General features: G+C 38.6%; 2 protein-coding genes and 1 long non-coding RNA gene across 3 annotated transcripts; 2 read left to right on the plus strand and 1 right to left on the minus strand.

The window, feature by feature from the left end:
* Window positions 1–4855: 4855 nt before the first annotated feature.
* On the plus strand, window positions 4856–6220 carry LOC131327575 (uncharacterized). Its single transcript, XM_058360727.1, has 4 exons — window positions 4856–5052; window positions 5200–5329; window positions 5428–5653; window positions 5739–6220. Exons 1-4 carry the CDS (start codon window positions 4856–4858, stop codon window positions 6218–6220), a joined length of 1035 nt encoding a protein of 344 aa, XP_058216710.1.
* A 3921-nt stretch (window positions 6221–10141) lies between these two features.
* LOC131328004 (uncharacterized) lies at window positions 10142–10703 on the minus strand. Its single transcript, XR_009200325.1, has 2 exons — window positions 10550–10703; window positions 10142–10451 (listed from the first exon to the last, which is right to left on the minus strand). It is a non-coding gene; the product is annotated as an uncharacterized LOC131328004 (long non-coding RNA).
* Window positions 10704–12913: 2210 nt separating this feature from the next.
* On the plus strand, window positions 12914–14770 carry LOC131327576 (agamous-like MADS-box protein AGL62). The gene is made up of 2 exons (XM_058360728.1): window positions 12914–13338; window positions 14462–14770. The coding sequence occupies exons 1-2, from the start codon at window positions 12934–12936 to the stop codon at window positions 14768–14770; spliced, it is 714 nt and encodes a 237-aa protein (XP_058216711.1). The 5' UTR covers window positions 12914–12933.
* The last annotated feature ends 4620 nt before the right edge of the window (window positions 14771–19390 follow it).

A 19390-nucleotide genomic window follows, 5' to 3' on the forward strand; every position in this document is an offset into this window, starting at 1 on the left:
AATATATAATGTTATATGTGAGTTTCTGTGCAGTGAAACTCCAAAAAAAAAAACATATACCATTATTTGGGTATTATTCAGAACATGAATAACAAATCAATTTCATTGATTTATTAGGCTTACATAGTTATAAATTTGATCGACAAATCTATAAAATGAATTCAAAGTCTTCTGAATAACAATATGAAAACAAGATAAATAAATTACACCAAAAGACTTTAAATAAATTAAAATTCTAAATCTAATGACATTGGCTGTCTTTTCAGACTCAACGATCTTGATGTGGCTCTTCAATTTCATCATGTATCTTTGGTAGAAGGATTTGATGTGGAGGACTCTTCTGAGGTTGGAGTTCATCATTAACTCCATCAGCACAGTGTCATTATGGTTATCTGTTAAGAACTAAACTCTGTTATAGACATATATGATTATCAGAAACACACATATAACGTTATATGGTTTACTTTATTGAATTGGTCTGCGCAGCGGCATCAATGACTTGCTTCTAATAACCATATACAGATTCAGACATATAACATTATATGTTCAGAAAAACTGGCATATGACAATATATACTCACAAAGATTGACACATAAACAATCCACATATAATCACACAACAGTGTATTGACATTTAACCTTATATGTATAAATCTGTCCCAAATAACCAATTGACGACATAAAGAATTGAAACGGATTGACAAATAAAAAGTCTACATATAACCACACAACAGTGTATTGCCATATAACCTTATATTTACACATATTTCCACGAAATTCAATGAATACTGACCAAACAATAACGTTAAATACACAAATAATTAACCATCATTTGGGTTAATGGTATATGTTCCGTATATGTGTCTCATATACGGAGATCATATCAAATCTTTTTATAATATGATTATATGTACAAATAAAAATAACATATATTTATATACAAAAATTAATAAACTACTAAATTTATGTTATTGAATAGGTCCGAGCAGCGGCTTATAAACCTGAATATATAACCATATATATTCACAGAGCAAAATGATAATCGAACAAAATGATAAAATACCATACATCTTCAAAGAACAAAATGATATTTGTAAACAACCAATAGGAGAATATATAACGTCATATAATGTTACGCAATAACATATAGCATTACAATGTTATAACCTAATGTTATATGTTTATTTATATTACAGTCGGTATGTAATTAGGGTTATATGTTAAAGACTCAGATGTTAACAGATAACATCATATGTTATTCCACTGCAATGAAAATGATTTCAGAAACTCATATATGACATTATATGATCCCATAAGTTCATCCAAAATCCTAACCAAACCAGATCTGAACAAATAGTAACAAATAACCTTATATGTTCAACCCTAAATTAAACTTGATTTACCTGTTTGTGTTGAAACAACGACAGTGGTGGGAATGAAGCTGACGGTGGAAAAGGATGGCGATCTCGTAGAGATTTGTGCAGATCTTGTTTGGTGACACGCTAGCGACCTATACTTTTTTCGAACACGAAGGTGACGTGAAGGTGAGATGCGATGGCGACTGCAAGGCTGGGAAGGGATACGACGACGATAGGAGGTGAGTGGCGATGGCAACGGGAACGGGAGGCTGGGATGGGATGTGACGGCGACTGGAGGTGGGCGGCAACGACGGCGACGATAGGAGGTTGAGTCGAGATGCTTGTCCCGGCGGATCCCTCCTCTCTCTCTCTGATCTCTCTTTCTCTCCCTCCTCCTCCCCCCCCCCCCCCCGGTTTGAAGGAAATGAAAAAGAAACTGCTATAGTGGGATATTTATAGTGATTAGGGCTACATGGTTATATTAGTATTTTCGTAGGCTAGTGGACTTAGTGGGTTATGAAATTTAGAAGTAGACTTAGTGGGTTATGAAACTGCTATAATGGACTTATGAAAAATTCTCCCTTTTTTTTTTCTCAGCTAATTTCCTGTCCATCACACATCCAATATTTAGCCTCCTTTTCCGAGCTACCTATAATGCCTTGATTTACGAATACGTTAATTAATTTTTAAAAATAATTTAATGACTTTTAAAATTTGGTTTAATAAACAATAGAGTTTAACAATTCAGAGGTCTTTAAACACTAAAGTGAGTTAACACAATTAGATTTTACATATTGCCGAATAAAATATAGAGTTTGATAATTGTGGTAGTATTTTTGGAATTTGAAATTACATTACTTAAAATAAACAGAGCTTTTTCTAACAATTCACCCACGGTTCTACAAACCTCCTTTCTTGGTTTGGGAGGTTTCCGACGGGGTATTGATTCTCAAGTTGAACGTATTAATGTCCTTCTTCGGTACTTGCCGTGAAATTCCAGGGCAACGTACGTAACACCATAAGTATTGAAACTCAAACGATAGAGGCCGGCCAGTTGAAAGATAACAGGTCACCGGTTTATTACAAGCCATTAACTTAAGGTCTGTTTGATAAAACTGAAAACTGAAACTGAATGCTGAAAAATTAAGTACTGGAAGCTAAATGCTGAATTTTTTTAGCTGAAAAGCTATTTGGTAAACATATTGGGCCTGTTTGGATGAGGTATTGGAAAGGGGTGTTATGTTATACCCCTTTTAACAACTGGGTCCCACACTTAATACCCCGTTTGGGATCCCAAAAGGGAGGGGTATTCTCTAATCTGGGGATTCCACTACACCAGCTAAAACCGGCTCAGGGGGTGTTAGCCATGGGCTACCCTCGACCAGTTCTTGTCGAATCCCCCCAAAATCCCCTCCTTTTCGGACGAATCTACCCCTCCTAATCCCCCTTTCCCACCCCGAGGTACTCCCATTTCCTGTCACAATTCTTCGCCGCACTTGTTCTTCGAAGAGACGAGGGTTTGTGGTGATTTTGGGGTTTTTTTTCGATCTGAACGATTCTTCGCCGCACACAGTGAGGTATGGGTTTGATTTCTTTGTGATTTTTGTGTTCCTACTCTTCCCGCACTCGCTATTTCGATTCAGTCAAGTTGGTTCGATTTTGGGCGCTAGGTTTTCGACTGGTAATGGGATGCATTGGTTCTAGATTTTGTTTCAGATTTTGTAGGTTGAAGGTTAGGTTTGATTTAGGGTGCTAGGGTTTCGACTGGTGGGATGCATGTGTTTTCGATTTGTTTCAAATTTTGTCGATTGAAGATTATGAAACCCAAACCTCAGATCTTGATTTTTTGGTTACTTGTAAACAGAAAAAAAACACTACATTACCTCATTTTCAGATCATGAAAATGTCAGCAGTAGCATCCGACACTGTGCATAGGATTTTCTTCTGCTTTGTTTGTTCTTAGTTGACTCTCCATAAAATGAAATTTTGGAATAAAGAAGGCTCTGTTCATGCACGCACTGAGAAAACACTGCCCATCTACATAGCATTCCATAAAGAAATTGTGGTTATTTCCCTATGTTTCTGCCTCTTTGTTTATGAACATGAAAATTTGAACACATTTATTGCAGGAAGATATTTGCTTAAAGGTGTGACATTTAGATGTTTTATACATTTTACTATTTTCCTGGTGGTTGAAGTCAGAGCTTAGAATTGAATTTTTTGTCCGGTTCCAGTTTCTTTCTTATTTGACTCTCAAATTGTGGATGGACTAGCCTCCCTCATTAGCATTCCCAATAGATATTGCGATAAATTAGCCATGTTTCTCTCTTTGTTTATGTTTTCATGAATTTTTCGCGGTTCCAATTTCTTTCCATATCTTCTTTGACTCCGAGAGATTGTAAATAGCCTGCTTTGGTGGGGAGATTTTTCTCCTTGAGGGTGTGTATTGGTTTGTTTTTTTTTTTTTTTCTGCTGGGGAGATTTTGTGCAATGCACTATTCTGTGATATCTCTGCCCTTGTAGATTTTGAGTCCCTCTATACAGGAGAAAAGAAAGAAAGTTGATGTACGTCCAGTTGTTCCTAGAATTGTCTTGTTTATTATTTTTGTTGATGGGTGGATATTAACATATTCATTACTGGTAGATGCATTTTGGCTTCATGTACTCTCTCTTGTTCAGGGGTTCGACCCCTCTTATAAGTGGGTGAATAAACAATTAGGGAGAAAACTTAATTTACCTATTTCCTCATTTTTTTGGTCCATTGTTGCATCAGCATTTTTACAATAGCAAGCAGTAACTTGTTTTAAGAAGTCATGTGACTTGAAGTGTGCATAACATAGTTGTCATGATGCTTTTGTGTTATTTTTGATTGTGGTATGTCCCCATAGATTATTTTTTCTGCCAAAATAAAAGGATAGGATTTGTGTGAAATTCATTCCAATCTTCTGCAATAATTTCCACTGAAGCTAGTAAAAGAAAGCTTGGTTGAGCTGCTATGAGAGTTGCGAGAAAGCCTTCATTTGCTCTTTCTGACACAAGTGTGGATTTGTTAGTAGGTAACTGTAGGAATGCATGCCATTAATTGTAGGAATCCTGCTGTTAACCCCATTCGATATGAGATGTTTATAGTTTTTAAGCCTGACCTTGTAACCTCATCGTGGCCAGTTCCCTTAACTCTCCTAACTTTCGCTTTTCCTGGTGTAGTTTGTCTTTCTTTAACAGTAGGTTTAGATCAGGATGTTTTAGGATATGTGACGTGACTATATAGTCTTATGTTTTTAAAGGACTGTTCAATTTTTATCCTATTTAAAGGTCCTAAACATTGTGGTACTTATCAAAGAAATGATACAAGTAATCTAGCTTTCATTCATCAATAAATATTGTGATTCTAGTATTCTATAAGTAATATATTACAAACCTTAAACCTTGTAAGTGTTTTTTAGGATGGCAAGATTAAACAAAAAACAAAAAAGGAGAAGAGAAGAGCAAGAGGGGTTCATGGCATTACATGCCATTATGAATGCTGTGATTGGTGTTTTTCGTCTGTACTTGTTCATCACCTCCACGTTTCGCCGTCCGGAGCCTCGTCCGGAATTGTCTCCGAATCCAGACTTTTACCAGTCGCGCATAAACAATATCAATAGGCTTGTACGGGGTAATGACGTGGACTGCCACGAGCAATTGAGGGTGAATAGGTATACTTTTTTAAGACTTTGTTGTTTAGTCCGAGGTGTTGGGTTAGGGGACTCACGCAACGTATGTCTTGAAGAGAGGGTAGCAATATTCTTGTGGGTCCTCTCTCACCATACGAAGCAGAGGCGTACCAAATTTACATTCTATAGGTCTATTGAGACAATAAGTAGGCATTTCAATGCTGTACTCCAAGCTGTCTTGCGCCTTCACCGAATGCTTCTAGTGACGCCCGAGCCTATACCTGCTAACTACCAAGACACTAGGTGGAATTGGTTTCAGGTATAGTCGTGTTCAATTGTTCGAATTTTTTTCATTCTAAAGCTTTCCTCTAGTTAGCCATATTCACTTACGTTAATAATCTTTTCCAAATTTGTTAGAATTGTCTAGGAGCATTGGATGGGACATACGTCCCAGTAAATCCCCCGGCCGTTGATAGGCCAAGATATAGGTCGAGGAAGGGTGAAATTTCTACAAATGTCTTAGGTGTTTGTACGCGGGATCTAAAATTTGTTTACGTATTGTCTGGTTGGGAAGGATCGGCCACTGACTCTAGAATCCTTGGGAACGCCATGGAAAGACCCCACGGTCTCAGAGTCCCCCATGGTATGTTCCATATCCTAAGTTGATGTTTTGTTTGACTCCATTACAATTATCCACCCATCAATGTGTTGTCTTCCATTCGTTACAGGACAATATTACCTTGTTGATGCTGGCTATACCAATGGGAACGGTTTTCTAGCACCATACCGTGGCCAACGATACCACATTAATATTTGGAGGCAAGGTCATCTACCAACAAGCAAAGAGGAGTTCTTCAACATGAAACACTCCGCCGCTAGGAATTGCATTGAGAGAAGCTTTGGGGTTCTCAAGAAGCGGTTTGCAATTTTGAGATCTCCCTCCTTTTACCCAATAAGGACTCAATGTCGTATCGTGTCAGCATGTTGTCTTCTTCATAACCTAATTAAGAGAGAGATGCCCAACGATCCAATTGAACACGAGTACACAGCGTGGGAACTAGCACATATCAACGATGTCCCTGTTGATGATCACATTGGTGCCGTAGAGAGTTCCAATGAGTGGACCGCAGGGAGGGATGCTCTTGCGGCAGCCATGTATAACCAATGGTTAGCCAATGGTGGGGGACAAGTGGAGGGCATCCTTCCTTGATTGTATTTGATTTTGTTGTGTTTGACGTTGTGTTTGACATTGTAATTGTACGATTTGTAATTTTTTCGTAACTTTTGTCGTTGAACAACTTGTAACGTACTATTGTTTTTCATGCTCTATTCATAACTTTTGTTTAAAGTCTTACTTTTACAATACTTGCACATATTTAAATGCATGTACAGTAATGACTACTAATGAAGTCGAAGTAGTGGACGTGGAAGGGCCGTCCAAGCAAAAACGTAGGAGTTGGAGAAAAGTTGAGGAGGATGCACTAATGAAGTGCATGTTGAATGAAGAAGGGGATAAGTGGAAGTCTGAGAATGGCTTCCGAACGGGTTACTTCACCCACTTGCAAAAGGAGTTACAAAAAGTGCTTCCGGGGTCCACCCTTCAAGCAAACCCCCACATTGACTCAAAGGTCAAGCATTGGAAAACCATATGGGCTAGATTAGTTGACCTTATAGCCCTAAGTGGTTTTGGGTGGGATGCTGTTAACAATCGCATTGACGTGGAGCAACCTGTTTGGGATGCGTACGAAAAGGTAACTCCCAATTTTCAATTCCAATGCTTTAATTGAATATTAAGGCATGAGAATGCCTTACTAAAAGTGCCAATATTTGTGTAGGCCTTTCCAAAAAAGGTCAAAGGCTTGTACGGGAAGTCTTTCCCTTACTTTGAGGATTGGCAAAGATTATTTGGCAAGGATAGGGCTACGGGGGTGGGTGCAGAAGATTATGACGAAATGGCGCGCCCGGAAGTTGCCAACGAAAATGCGGAACCACACAACTCTAATGACTTCTATGAAGCTCTATTCACTGACTACGACGTGCATCTCCCCAACACTCCCACAACTCCCGTAACTCCCACAACTCCCACAACTCCTCAAGCATTCACACCTCATGCATCACTCCCCACGTCCACTCCCCGTGGCTCAATGCCAGCGGCCAATGCTGGAGCCCCAAAGGGGAGGAAGAGGACAAGAATGGGTGAAGCGGAGTTATCCATATATGCGAGCATGGACAATTTCTTGAAATCAACCAATGGGCATGTGGAGAAATTGGCCAATTCCTTCGGATACGAGAAAGAGCTATCCGCACGACGCACGATGGTCAAAGAGGAATTGTCAAAGCTTGATATCACCTTGGCGGAGAAGTTCAAGCTAAGTGCCATAATCGTTCAATCCGAAGAGAGGGTTGACGACTTCTATGGCACGAAGCCCGAAGAGAGACAAGCTTTGGTGGAGGCCATCCTCGCCGGTGAGGTGTATGGTCCAATCTAGTGGCAATAGTAGTGCCCTTTTTGAAGTGGCTTAAGTACCATTATAAGCAAGATTGGTACTTGACCCACTTTTTTTGAAGTGGCTGCACGTTATCGTCGTACAAATTAGGCCATTTGTTAATTTGTAATGTCTATGAACAATAGAAATTCATAGGTGGTAAACTAAGAACAATGTATGATGCACTAATTTGTATCCTATCTGGTGATGTACTCGAATGTTGTTATCGTATGTATGTTATGTCATATTATGATAATGTGGGTCTGTTATTATTAAGATTGTTTTGTAATTGATAATATCTTTGCATGACAGGGTTTCGTTGATTGTGTACTACAAATAGGGCGATGATGAATAAATTAAAAATGGTAAAGATGGTAGTTACCTTGGCGGGGTAACCTTAGTTGCAGCCATGAGTAACATCCAATAGTTTTTCATTAATTGCTTGAGCCCACATCGATTACATAACTGCTGGCTATGTTGGTGGCTATGATGATATTTTTCTGAGCCTAATGTTTGAATCACTTAACTGTACTTGCACTATATTAATGAGGGTTAATGGTGGCGATGATGAAATTGTTCTGAGCCAATGGCATCCATTCATTCTTCTGAATACTTGGGGCCTGTTTGGATGGGGTATTGTGAAGGGGGATTATGTGTGTGTTTCTGTAGCAGTTGTGTTCTGAATGGTTTCTGCAGTTATGTTCTCTTCTGGGTCTGCAGTTTTGATCTGTTCTGGTTCTGCAGTTTGTTATGTTCTGGTTCTGCACTTTTGGAGGGGGTGTAGTGTGTGTGTAGCAGGTGCAGAGAGTGTATGCGTGTCCAAATTTTCGCTCTGTTCAGTTTTAAGCATGTTGTTTATGCTATGTTCAGTTGGCTATTCTGAATTCCAATGGTTCTAAGTGGTTCTTAATAGGGCAATGATGATAAAATGACAAAGTAAATGAAGGTAGTGCCTTGGCGGGGCAACTTGTGGTTGCAGCCATGCGTACCCTCGTGCGTTTCTTAGTAATTTCCTGAGCCTGCTATGATTTCTGCTCTATCCAGTTTGGGAGTTAAATGGTTTCTGCAGTTGTGTTCTGTTCAGGTTCTGCAGTTGTGTTCTGTTCTGATATTCTAGTTTTGATCTGTTCTGGTTCTGCAGTTTTGTTATGTTTTGGTTCTGTAGTTTTATTATGTTCTGGTTGTGCAGTTTTGGAGGGGGTGTTGTGTGTGTGTGTGTGTGTGTGTGTGTGTGTGTGTGTGTGTGTGTGTGTAGCAGGTGCATATAGTTTTGTTGCCTGTTTTCTGCTCATCTGTCCAGTTTTGTTGTTATGTAGTTTTGTTGCTCATCTGTCCAGTTTCTGGACTGTTGTTCCATTTTGTAACTGCTGCTGCTATTTTGAGGCTGTTTTGTTGTCACATTGTTTTGCCATGCTTTGGCATAGGTTTTACTGGCCACTCAGGTCTGTGCAGGTGTTTTTCCTATTTCTGTGCAGGTCTGGAATTTGGGTTTGAACAATGCTATTTTTTCCTGGATTTGAGCTATGGTTCCATGTGTTAGCTTGGGTATTTTTTGTGAGGTTGTAAAGTAGTGGCTATGATGAAATTTTTCTGAGCCAAATGTCATAAATGGTGGTGTTTTGGTATGGTATGGTGTGTGTGTGTGTTTAGGGGAGGAGCAGGTGTTGGATGTGCAGGTGTGGCTTGTGTTATGATGGAGTTTTGGCATGGTGTGTTGAAGCTGTGTCCTAACTGTGTCCTAAGTGTGTCCTGCTGCTGGTGCGTTTTGGCATAGGTTTTGAGGCTGTTTTGGGCTATTTTTTGGTGGTTATGTTGCAGGCTGTTTTGGCCTGTTTTTTGGTGGTTTATGGCCATGTTTGGTTCCTGTTTCTAGGCTTCTTTTTAGCATACTTTACGGCTATTTTGTGCCATGTTTTGAGACAGTTTTTCGGCTTCTTCTTCTTACACTTAGGCCATGATGATATAAAAAAGACATTGGAAGGCATGTCACTTTATCTTGGCGAGACAAGTTATGAGGGTCAGCGGTTCAATCACCGTTCGGCAACATAACTTGTAGCCAAATAGTGTACTATATGCCGGTAAAATATATCTGAGCCAAATAGAATTTCTAAGCATACTATTAGTATTGTTTCACATTTAAATATTCTAATTGTTGTATCCAAATAGATTTTCGATGGGAAGTCAAGATAAAGATAAGTTTTGGGTGGTTTTCGTTGGCCATAAACCGGGAATATATACAAGTTGGGCGGCCGCGGAATTGCAAGTTAATGGATACGCGGGGAACTTGAAGAAAAAGTACAACACATTAGACGAAGCGGAAGAAGCATTGTTAGCATTTCATGAGGAAAGATACCGGCTCATTCAAGACATACAGTTGGCTCAAACCCAACATCAATCAAGTGACGGTGCTTCGACATCCACGAGTGCTTTGGAAGTTCAACATAAAACTAGTCTAACAACATACTTTGTTGTAACTTTTTTATTAGGTTTCGTATGTTGTATTTTATTGGCACATCTGTTTTCTGGTTCGGAATGAAGTTGTAAGTTCTATTTCACAAATTCGGACGAATTAGGTTGGGAAAGACTGTATAAGTTGTAAGAATTTCGTAAGTTGTACGTTTTATTTCCTAAATCACGTGATTATATATTGGTTCGATTATTCGGTTCAAAAGTAACGCATGGCTATGATGAAATATTCGCTGGTTCGAAAATTCACCTCACTTCAAAACATGATACAATACAGATGAACAATAGAAATACACTCTCACACACATACATCAAACAAATTAGGAAGCCATGAAAAGGCAAATCCATTTATTTGACAACTACAAATTTATTCTTCAAACACATGTCTTCAACTTCGACCATCTAGTTTTCCCGACGACCGAAAATAAGGCCCAATTGATTGAATTTGGGAATTTGCCTGTCCCGATAAAGTCTCACTTGTGGCCGATCCTACATAAAGTAAGGAAAAACATTTAAGAAAATTTAGTAAACAAGACTTCCTATAAAATTCAATTTATTGAACAAGCCTTTATATAATATTTACTTACTCGGATTAATTCCTCCCAAACTTCATATTCTGCCACAACTTTGTTTTCATTTGAATCCCACCCAAATCCAGGACGGTGAAGTATTTCGGTTACGTAGAAAAAATCCCGTTTCCAATACTTCATCTTCCCCAGGATATGATTTGGTTCGATACCTGCTTCAGGAAAAGAAGATTGTATTTGATTTTGGAGATATTCCAAGTATGCGGTTTGGCACTCACTGGGCTTGCCATTCCACATTCCTTGATCTACAAGGATCGTAAGCTTGGAAAGTAACGTTTCTTCCTCCACCTCGGTCCAAATTCGCTGTGCCATCAATATGATTGACCAACGAAATGAAAAACTTTTTTCCTCAATCAATATGAGATGTGAAATAAGAAGAAGAGACATTGGAACAATTTATAAGGAAAAAATTTACCAACTTAATTAGTTAGGCACATTTTGACCAAAAAAATATGTTGGTCACATGGGATTTCACCTAACAAAATTGTTGGACTCCAACTACCAAACAATGTATTTTTTCATAAAAAAAAAAAACAAAAAAAAAACCAGAATTTAAAAAAAAAACGAATTTTATCAAATTATAACTGACTTTTTTATTTTCTAATATTATTAAATGTGTACATTTGTTAGACAAATTAAATACTACGGCTTAAAGTGTGAAATATTAATTATATTTTAAATGATATATATAACAAAATATATAATTAAGTTTCGGACTGCACAAGGGCAAAAGGGTCATTTGACAGCTTTTTACATCATCCACCATTCCTTATACCCCCTATTAATCCTCTATCCAAACAAAGTATTACTTAATCCCCTTTCTCTAATACCTCATCCAAACAACCTACTATTTAATACCCCCTCCATAAACATCACATCAATGTGGGCCATCCCTTACTATCCAATACCCCCTACTATCTAATCCCCCCTTATTACATAACACCTCCAAATTTAATCCCGCATCCAAACGAGCCGATTAAGTACTGAATTAAAAAAATGATAAATTAATTTTAGTTTCGATTCTCTCTTAATTTACTAATGGTCACAATGTACTTATAATAATGGTGGAATGGTGATTGTGGCGGTGGCGGTGGTGGAGTGGTGGTGGTGTTGGAGTGCTGGCGATAGTGGTGTAATGCTGGTGGTGGAGTGATGGTGATGTAACGATAGCAGTGAATGGTGGCGGCGGCAGTGGAGTGATGGTGTAATGGTGACAATGAGTGGTGCCGGTGGGGTGATAGTTATGCAATAGTGGCATTGTGGTGGTGACGGTGGCGACGGTGTTGTAGTGGTGGTGGTAGTGTGGTAATGGTGGTGGTGGGGATGGAGGGATAGGGGAGTGGCGGTGATATAGTGGCGACGGTGGTGGTGGAGTGATGGTGATAGAGTGATAGGGGAGTGGCGGTGATAGAGTGATAGGGGAGTGGAGGTGATATAGTGGTGGTGGTGGTGGTGGAGCGGTTTTTGGAGTGGTAGTGGTGATTAAATGCAAGTACACAAAAATTCAGTCAGAATTAAATAGTTCAAAGCTACTAAATTTTTTTCAACTTTTTAGCATATATTTTAAATAGCACTTAATTTGTTAAACAATGTATAACGTCGTTATCAAACCAACTGAATCACTTATTACTTAATTGATTCAATTTTAAGTGCTGAATTTAAATTATCAAACAAACTCTTGGTGAATTCTAAGGAATCATGGCATTATCGGGCTCCCCAATTTAAATATGTATAAGGGGGAAAAAAAAAAAAAAAGTGGAGAATCATGGCCGCGATTCTATTTCCTATAATTGTATTTGTTCAGCAATGTTCCCATAATTGCATTGATTGATTCTTCCTACTTTGACAATTTTCATTCCCAATAAGGCAACCAAATCTGTTTCCAAGTTTTAGAAATCACAAAATTGGGAAAATTAGTTGCCACGTGCCCTTTTGCTCCTTTTCCTTTCTTTTTTTTTTTCTCTCCCCCTCCGGGGAATTTATTTACACTAATCTAGTGCAAATGGAGTGCATTTATCAAATTAAAAAGATAGCACGAAAATCATTACTCTTAGACTCTTAGTCGATTGATACTACGTAAACTATTAATTTACGAAACATAGTTTTCTTGATATTTTTTCGAATATCACACACTGTCTAAAATGAAAAAAATAACATTCTTTATTACTTCAAAAATGAAAAAAAATAACAGTCTTTATTACTTCAATGCTAGTCGACTTAAAATCAAGGATCCTTAACAGGCAATATTTAGTGAACTTTCCAAAAATGAAACATCTCTCCTATTATAAATCCTTGAACTAGTTAAATAGACTCAATTAATCTTCTCCAAACCCAAGTTAATTTTCCCATCGATTTTCTCTCCTTCCAAACACATTATTGTCAGAATGACCAGCAATGCTAATAAGAAGACCAAAACCACCCAAGGCCGCCAGAAAATCGAAATCAAGAAAATCGAGAACATAAGCAACCGGCAGGTCACCTTCTCCAAGCGGCGCACCGGCTTGTTCAAGAAGGCGGCCGAGCTGTGTATCCTGAGCGGCGCCGAAGTGGCCATTATTGTCAGGTCCCCCGGGAAACGAACGTTTGCGTTTGGGCACACCAGCGTCGATGCTGTTATCGGCCGTTACCTCGCCGGAAACAATCCCACCGCTGACGCCATCGTGGCGTCGATGCCGGCTGCCGGTGGTGGTCACCGGGCGTCGGAGGAGGAGTTTAATCAGCATTATGATTTGGTTTCGAAGGAGCTGGAGGCGGAGAAGAGGCGGAGCGCCGTGATTGTGGAGTCCAAGGTTCGTAACATTTCGAAATCCAATTCATCCGTTTTCGTTTTTTAGTCTCTCGTTTTACTCTAACCGAGGTATTAAACTTGTTTTCATGTTTTTTATTTATTTATTTATAGAGAATTGCTAGAACTATGCACAAATATAAACCACGACCATTAAACCAAAGTGCATGTTCAATTGGTTACGATTACCTGATTGGGCTATAAATTTAAAGAAATACCTATTTCAGAAATTTGGTTTGGTTTGTGTGTGACAAGTTTTTTTCCTTTCTTTTTAAGAATTGAAAATTTTGATTTGTTACACAAAGTAACAAAAAAAAAATTAAGGAAAAGGCCATAATTTTTATGGAAAGAATTCCTTCTATCTTCTTCCTCAATCATTTTATTATGGAAATCTGTGTCTATTCCAAACGAGAGAGAAATCTGAACCCACCATATATAGAATGGAAATTGATTTTAGCATTTTAAAAATTGATGGAGAAGCTCCAAAACGAGGTTGTTTTGTGTATTAACACAGTTCAGTTTTGGAGCCTCTCAATCAATTTTTGGAGTGTCAAAATGACAATCCAGATGCGTATTTTGTTTTAAATTTGCCCCTGTCGGAACACGTAATCGTACAGGGGCGGAGCTATATTGGTACTTGTATATACTTGATTTTTGAATATTATCGATAATTATTAGTATATAACTACTTATAATCTTAATAATTTTGGTTTGATTTAATAAAAAAATTTACATTCTCATTTCTCAATTTCTTTCATAAATAAAAAATAAGCACGTGACTTGTTGAAGTAGTCTAAAGAAAAAAAAATGATTGGTATACTTTCAACTACATTAGGATAGGATCATTTTAATGTGTAAATGCAACGTATTGGAAAACAAAAAATTTATGATATAATACGTATATGTCCGGAAAAAAAAAAGTCTATTAAGCAAAGGTCTCTCGGATCAAAATTCTGGATCCGCTACTAGTTAAGTATATGGATAGTGGTATCAAATGATATGAATTAATTGTATATGAATCATAGTGTCACAGTTGTGACTCGTGAGTATATAAAATATTAATTACAGTAAAAAAGAGCTCTAGGGTATAACTTGAGTCTTGATGTATAACTTGAGCTATATAACAGAAGGCGGTAGATTGTGGTGGTTTTTGGTGGAACGAGCCGGTCGGCGACTTAGGATTGGCCGAGCTGGAGCGCTACGTGGCGGCGCTAGAGGAGCTGAAGAAGAATGTGAGCATGAGAGCTGATGAGCTTATGCTGGCAAAAGAAGCTTCAAAATCTATGCTGCCTTCGACGATTTTCGGTATGAATCCTCCAGGTGCAAATAATCCTGATGGGTATGGGTTAGCTGATCGTTTCATCAATCAAGCAAGTGAATGTGGAACTTCTATTGTTCCTCCAGGCTTTGACTTTGGAGAAGGGCTGCAGTTTTGAAAGTTGGTGTTTTAATGAGAGAGAGAGAGAGAGAGAGAGAGAGAGAGAGAGAGAGAGAGAGAGAGAGAGAGAGAGAGAGAGAGAGAGAGAGAGAGAGAGAGAGAGAGAGAGAGAATATTTGGTCATGGCTGATTAGGGATATATTGACACTCTAAGAATGCCGTTTTTGGTGTTCTAGAGGTGGAAATTGAATTTCAATTAAGTGTATCACACGGAATAGTATGTAGTACGAATTTTATTGCTCATTTTATGAATTTTTGTGGCTCATCTTATGCGTTTTTGTGGCTCATTTTATTTTTTGGTGTATGGTAAACCCTTTACCAATTTATTGACTCATTTTATGAATGTTTGTGGCGTGAGATATAAATTTTGTAGTGGTTTAATTTATTTTACGATTCTTTGTTACTTAATTTTACGAATTATCTTCGTGCTTTACGAATTTAGCAGTGTTTATGAATTTTGTAGTAAAAAGAGACGGCACAAGGTAAAAAAAGACGCCTCAAAGTTATGAATTTTTGTCTATTAATTTTGTTGTGGTTTATTTTACGATTTTTTGTTACTTAATTTTACGAATTATCGTCGTGCTTTACGAATTTAGCGGTGTTTATGAATTTTGTAGTAAAAAAAGACAGCACAAGGTAAAAAAAGACGCCTCAAAGTTATGAATTTTTGTGATGTTCTTTGTGAATTTTTGTAATCCAATATACCGTTTGTTTGGTGTTCAATAACAAAATTTCGTACTGATTTTTGAATTTTTGTGGGTCAAAATACAAAAAGGCATAAGATACACTAATTTTTAGGGGTGTTTTACCCTAACCATGTTCCAATCATAATTGCTTTTCTGATTATCTTACAATGGAATTGTTTGCAGTTATTTTCACACATTGGTGCAATAATTCCAATCACGTGTTGAAGGTCAGCGATTAATTAAAGGGGGAGTTAAATAGGTTATATAGGGGTCCTGTCCCCCCAAAGATACTTAATTCTCCATTCTTATTAGTGGTTTAAATTATTATGTTCTCATCCTGAAATTTGAAAAAAAATCCAACAATACCCTTCTACCCATTTTTCTATATAGCCTAATTAATCACCCCTCTCTCTCTCTCTCTCTCTCCTTCCTTCGGAAACCCTCGCCGGCCCCATCATTGTCGCCCCTCACCGTCTGTATCCCATCGCGGCTACCGTTCAATTGAATCTCCATAGACGCCGTTTGAACTGTGGTTTTCAAGAATTTATTAGTGGCGGGTCAAGATGGAGGGGCTAGATACTGGTGAATCCCATTGAATTCCATCCGCAATATTTAACAAAACCCAGACGCAGGGGCGAAGCCAACATGTGACCAGGAGGGTCACGTGCCCCCTCCCCGGAATTTTATCCCTTACACTTTGTTTTTTGGTACACCTGCATAAAAAGTGTTAGAGAAATTGGAAATTTTGTGAGTAGGGCTTATTGTTTTTTTTTTTTTTCATGTGTTTTCAACCAAATTAATGGACCACTTAAAGAATTAAATACTTGCTTCAGAGGGGCAAATAGCAAATTGCTAGTATTTTTTATCTTTTGTGCTTATATTTTGAATCTTTTGAATACATTAGGCTACAAGCTATTGTGCCTATTAAAGAATACTTAAATATTTTTGCTCAATATTTCTTCGTTAAATTTTATTGTGATTTTAAAATGATGCCCCTTCTAAATGGGATTCCTAGCTCCGCTACTGCCCAAACAGTCTGGTGCAAGTGTAGTCCCATGAGTGATCAGGTGCTACTTGTTAGCCCCAAAAGTAGTCCAACAACATGTGGAAGGGCATCACGTTTTTGATAGGGTAGATCGAGACGTGCTTGGGGTGCAGATCTTCCTCCTTTATACCCAGTCGTTGTTCATCACTAGCGGTAGCCGACGGCAGGGCGAACGGGACAGTTAGGTCATCAGAGATATCGTTGATGGGGTCGTGGACGATCTCACTGGCAAAGAAGTGCTTATCGGTGAAGTTGTCATAGATTTGCAAAAAAAAAAAAAAATTATCTACAAATTTTTGTCCATTGGTAGATTTGGTAAAATAAATCATGAAATGGTGTTGAGCTTCAAATTTCATAGTAATTTTGTGGAAATTATTCATGATAAGTATGGACAATTTGATTTGAATGTGTGGTTTGACTAATTTTGTGTTGAAATATGTAATGATAAAATATGGTAAATTTGCATAATTTTGTCATGAAATAGTTGTCGTAGTTGAATCTCAAATTTGTGTCCATAAATAATTCATGATACATGTGATCGATTTGAATATGTGGTTTGAGTATTTCATGGAAATTTTGCAGAATTTTTTCATGATAAATATGGTCGATTTTGAATGTGTGGTTTTTATTTTTATTTTGCATCAAAATGCGCCATGTATTATCATGAAATATTTTTGCAAATTTACCATGAAATTGTTGATAATTTACCATGAACTTTCATGGTAACGAAGGGTCTATCCGGCGGCCATGGCTATGGGTTGCATTTGTTAGGGTTAGGAATAATTGATTGATTGAGAGAGAGAGAGAGAGAGAGAGAGAGAGAGAGAGAGAGAGAGAGAGAGAGAGAGAATTAATTAATAAGGGCAAAATGGACCATTAAACCAATTTAAGGATGAAAACAAAAGTTTTCAAATCCACCAGGATGAGGATGGGTACCTAAATAAGTCCTCTAAAGAGGATGCCTATTTAATTTCTTCATAATTCTACATCATTATTAGGATCAATAACAAATTGAGACGTCCAGTCTTTAACTGTCTTGGACTTGCTCAAAATCTATGACACGTGGGAGATGATAGGTTGGAGCCAAGTCACATAATTCGCTTGTGACTACGAACACAGGCGTGAAAACATCTGAGAGAGAGAGAGAGAGAGAGAGAGAGAGAGATGATGGATTCTGTTACCCATCATAGCCTTTGCTCCATTCCCTCTTTGACTGAAATTATGGAAGTCCGACCTCTGGACTTTTAAGCCTTGGAAAGCGCCTGGCCCAGACAGTTTGCACCCGGGGTTTTTTAAAAAAACGTGGGACATTCTGGCTCCCTCCATTCATCAATTTGTGACCGATGTTTTTTATTCAGGTAAAATTCCATCTGTTATCAACCACACCTTCTTGTGCCTCATTCCTAAGATTAGGAATGCTGAAAAAGTTGGCCAACTCAGGCCAATCAGTCTTTGTAACACTATCCTAAAGTTGATCACTAAAATTCTGGTGAAGCGTATTCGGCCTATTTTGTGTGATCTTATTAGCCCTCTCCAATCTAGTTTTCTCCCTGCCCGTAGTGGATTGGATAACATTATCGTTGTTCAAAAGGTTATCCACCCCTTTAATGTTTTGAAAGGAGCTAAAGGCCAAATGGTGATCAAACTAGATTTGGAGAAGGCGTATGATAGGCTGGAATGGAGTTTCATTCACACGGTGAAATTTTTTTTTAATCTTCCCCCACTTTAGATTAATCTGATCATGTCGGTTGTGTCTTCCTCTTCCATGTCTATCCCTCCTGAATGGCAATATAACCGAAACTTTTTGCCCTTCGAGAGGTATTCGGCAAGGGGATCCTTTGTCCCCCTACATCTTCATCATGTGCATGAAATACCTCTCTGTCCAAATCACTTTAGCTTGTGATAACAAATCGTGGTCACCCATTAAGACCTCGAGAGGAGGTCCTTTGCTTTCACACTTATTCTTTGTTGACGAGCTCGACCTCTTTGCGGAGGCAACCTGTAGTGGGCCGACAAGTCCATGTGGCGGAAGGTTCAAATGGTTCGGATAACGGTGAACGGCACTTCACCTTGCGGTTGTCCCAGTCGATCTGTAAGGACTCTTTCGACGCTCAGTTTAACTTGCTCTGCTCCGCCGAACGTTATCATCCCCTTACGGTCTTCACCGAGGGTTATCTTATCTTCTGCACTTTCTGTGTTGAACGCTCGGTGGTACGTTATTCGGTAGTTTATGATTCGGAAGATGTGTTTGTTCGGAAACCGCCAGGCTTTGCAGTCAGGATGCTCGTCTACGGTCATTCAGTGGTTTGCTAAGTCAGAACGATGTGACTATCCTGACATGGTGTGACGTTTCTGTCTGATGTGACGTTTCTGACATTGACTGATGCGGCTCTGCAAACCTTGTAAATAGTAGCGTTCATTAATGATTTTGACAAATGACGTCAGCCAAAGAGCACGGTGCACGTGGGGGAAGCAAAAGACTTGTTTGTCACTCTAATCTAAGGTTTGCCTATAAATATAGAACCACATCTCCCAGGTAAGAGGATCCCTTCTCTCTCTCTCTCTCTCTCCCGGGTCTTAAAGTGAGTTTGACTAAATCAAAAGTTCTTTTCTCAAAAAACACGCCGGTTGATACCCGTAACGAACTTTCCTCTAGCCTTGGGTTCCCGTGTGCGTCTTCCTTTGGTACCTATCTTGGTTGCCCCTTTCACCAGTCCCGTCCGTCTAAACAATCCTTTTGGTTCATCATTGAGAAAATCGAGTCTACGAGGCTCTCGGGCTGGAAGGCATAACACCTTTCGCTTGCGGGTAGATCTTCCTTGATTGAATAAGTCGGTTATTGAATCTATTCCGGCTCATGTTATGCATTGTAACCTCCTTCCCGTTG

The sequence above is a fragment of the Rhododendron vialii genome, chromosome 5a, assembly GCF_030253575.1.
Source record: "Rhododendron vialii isolate Sample 1 chromosome 5a, ASM3025357v1".
Classification (NCBI taxonomy): domain Eukaryota; kingdom Viridiplantae; phylum Streptophyta; class Magnoliopsida; order Ericales; family Ericaceae; genus Rhododendron; species Rhododendron vialii.

Bases quoted from the DNA above. Each gene is read 5' to 3' on its own strand.
- LOC131327575 (XM_058360727.1), top strand. From the start codon at position 4,856: ATGGCATTACATGCCATTATGAATGCTGTGATTGGTGTTTTTCGTCTG. The intron at 5,053-5,199 runs GTATACTTTTTT...TACATTCTATAG, and splicing joins GAGCAATTGAGGGTGAATAG to GTCTATTGAGACAATAAGTA. The intron at 5,654-5,738 runs GTATGTTCCATA...CATTCGTTACAG, and splicing joins CGGTCTCAGAGTCCCCCATG to GACAATATTACCTTGTTGAT.
- LOC131327576 (XM_058360728.1), top strand. From the start codon at position 12,934: ATGACCAGCAATGCTAATAAGAAGACCAAAACCACCCAAGGCCGCCAG. The intron at 13,339-14,461 runs GTTCGTAACATT...GCTATATAACAG, and splicing joins CCGTGATTGTGGAGTCCAAG to AAGGCGGTAGATTGTGGTGG.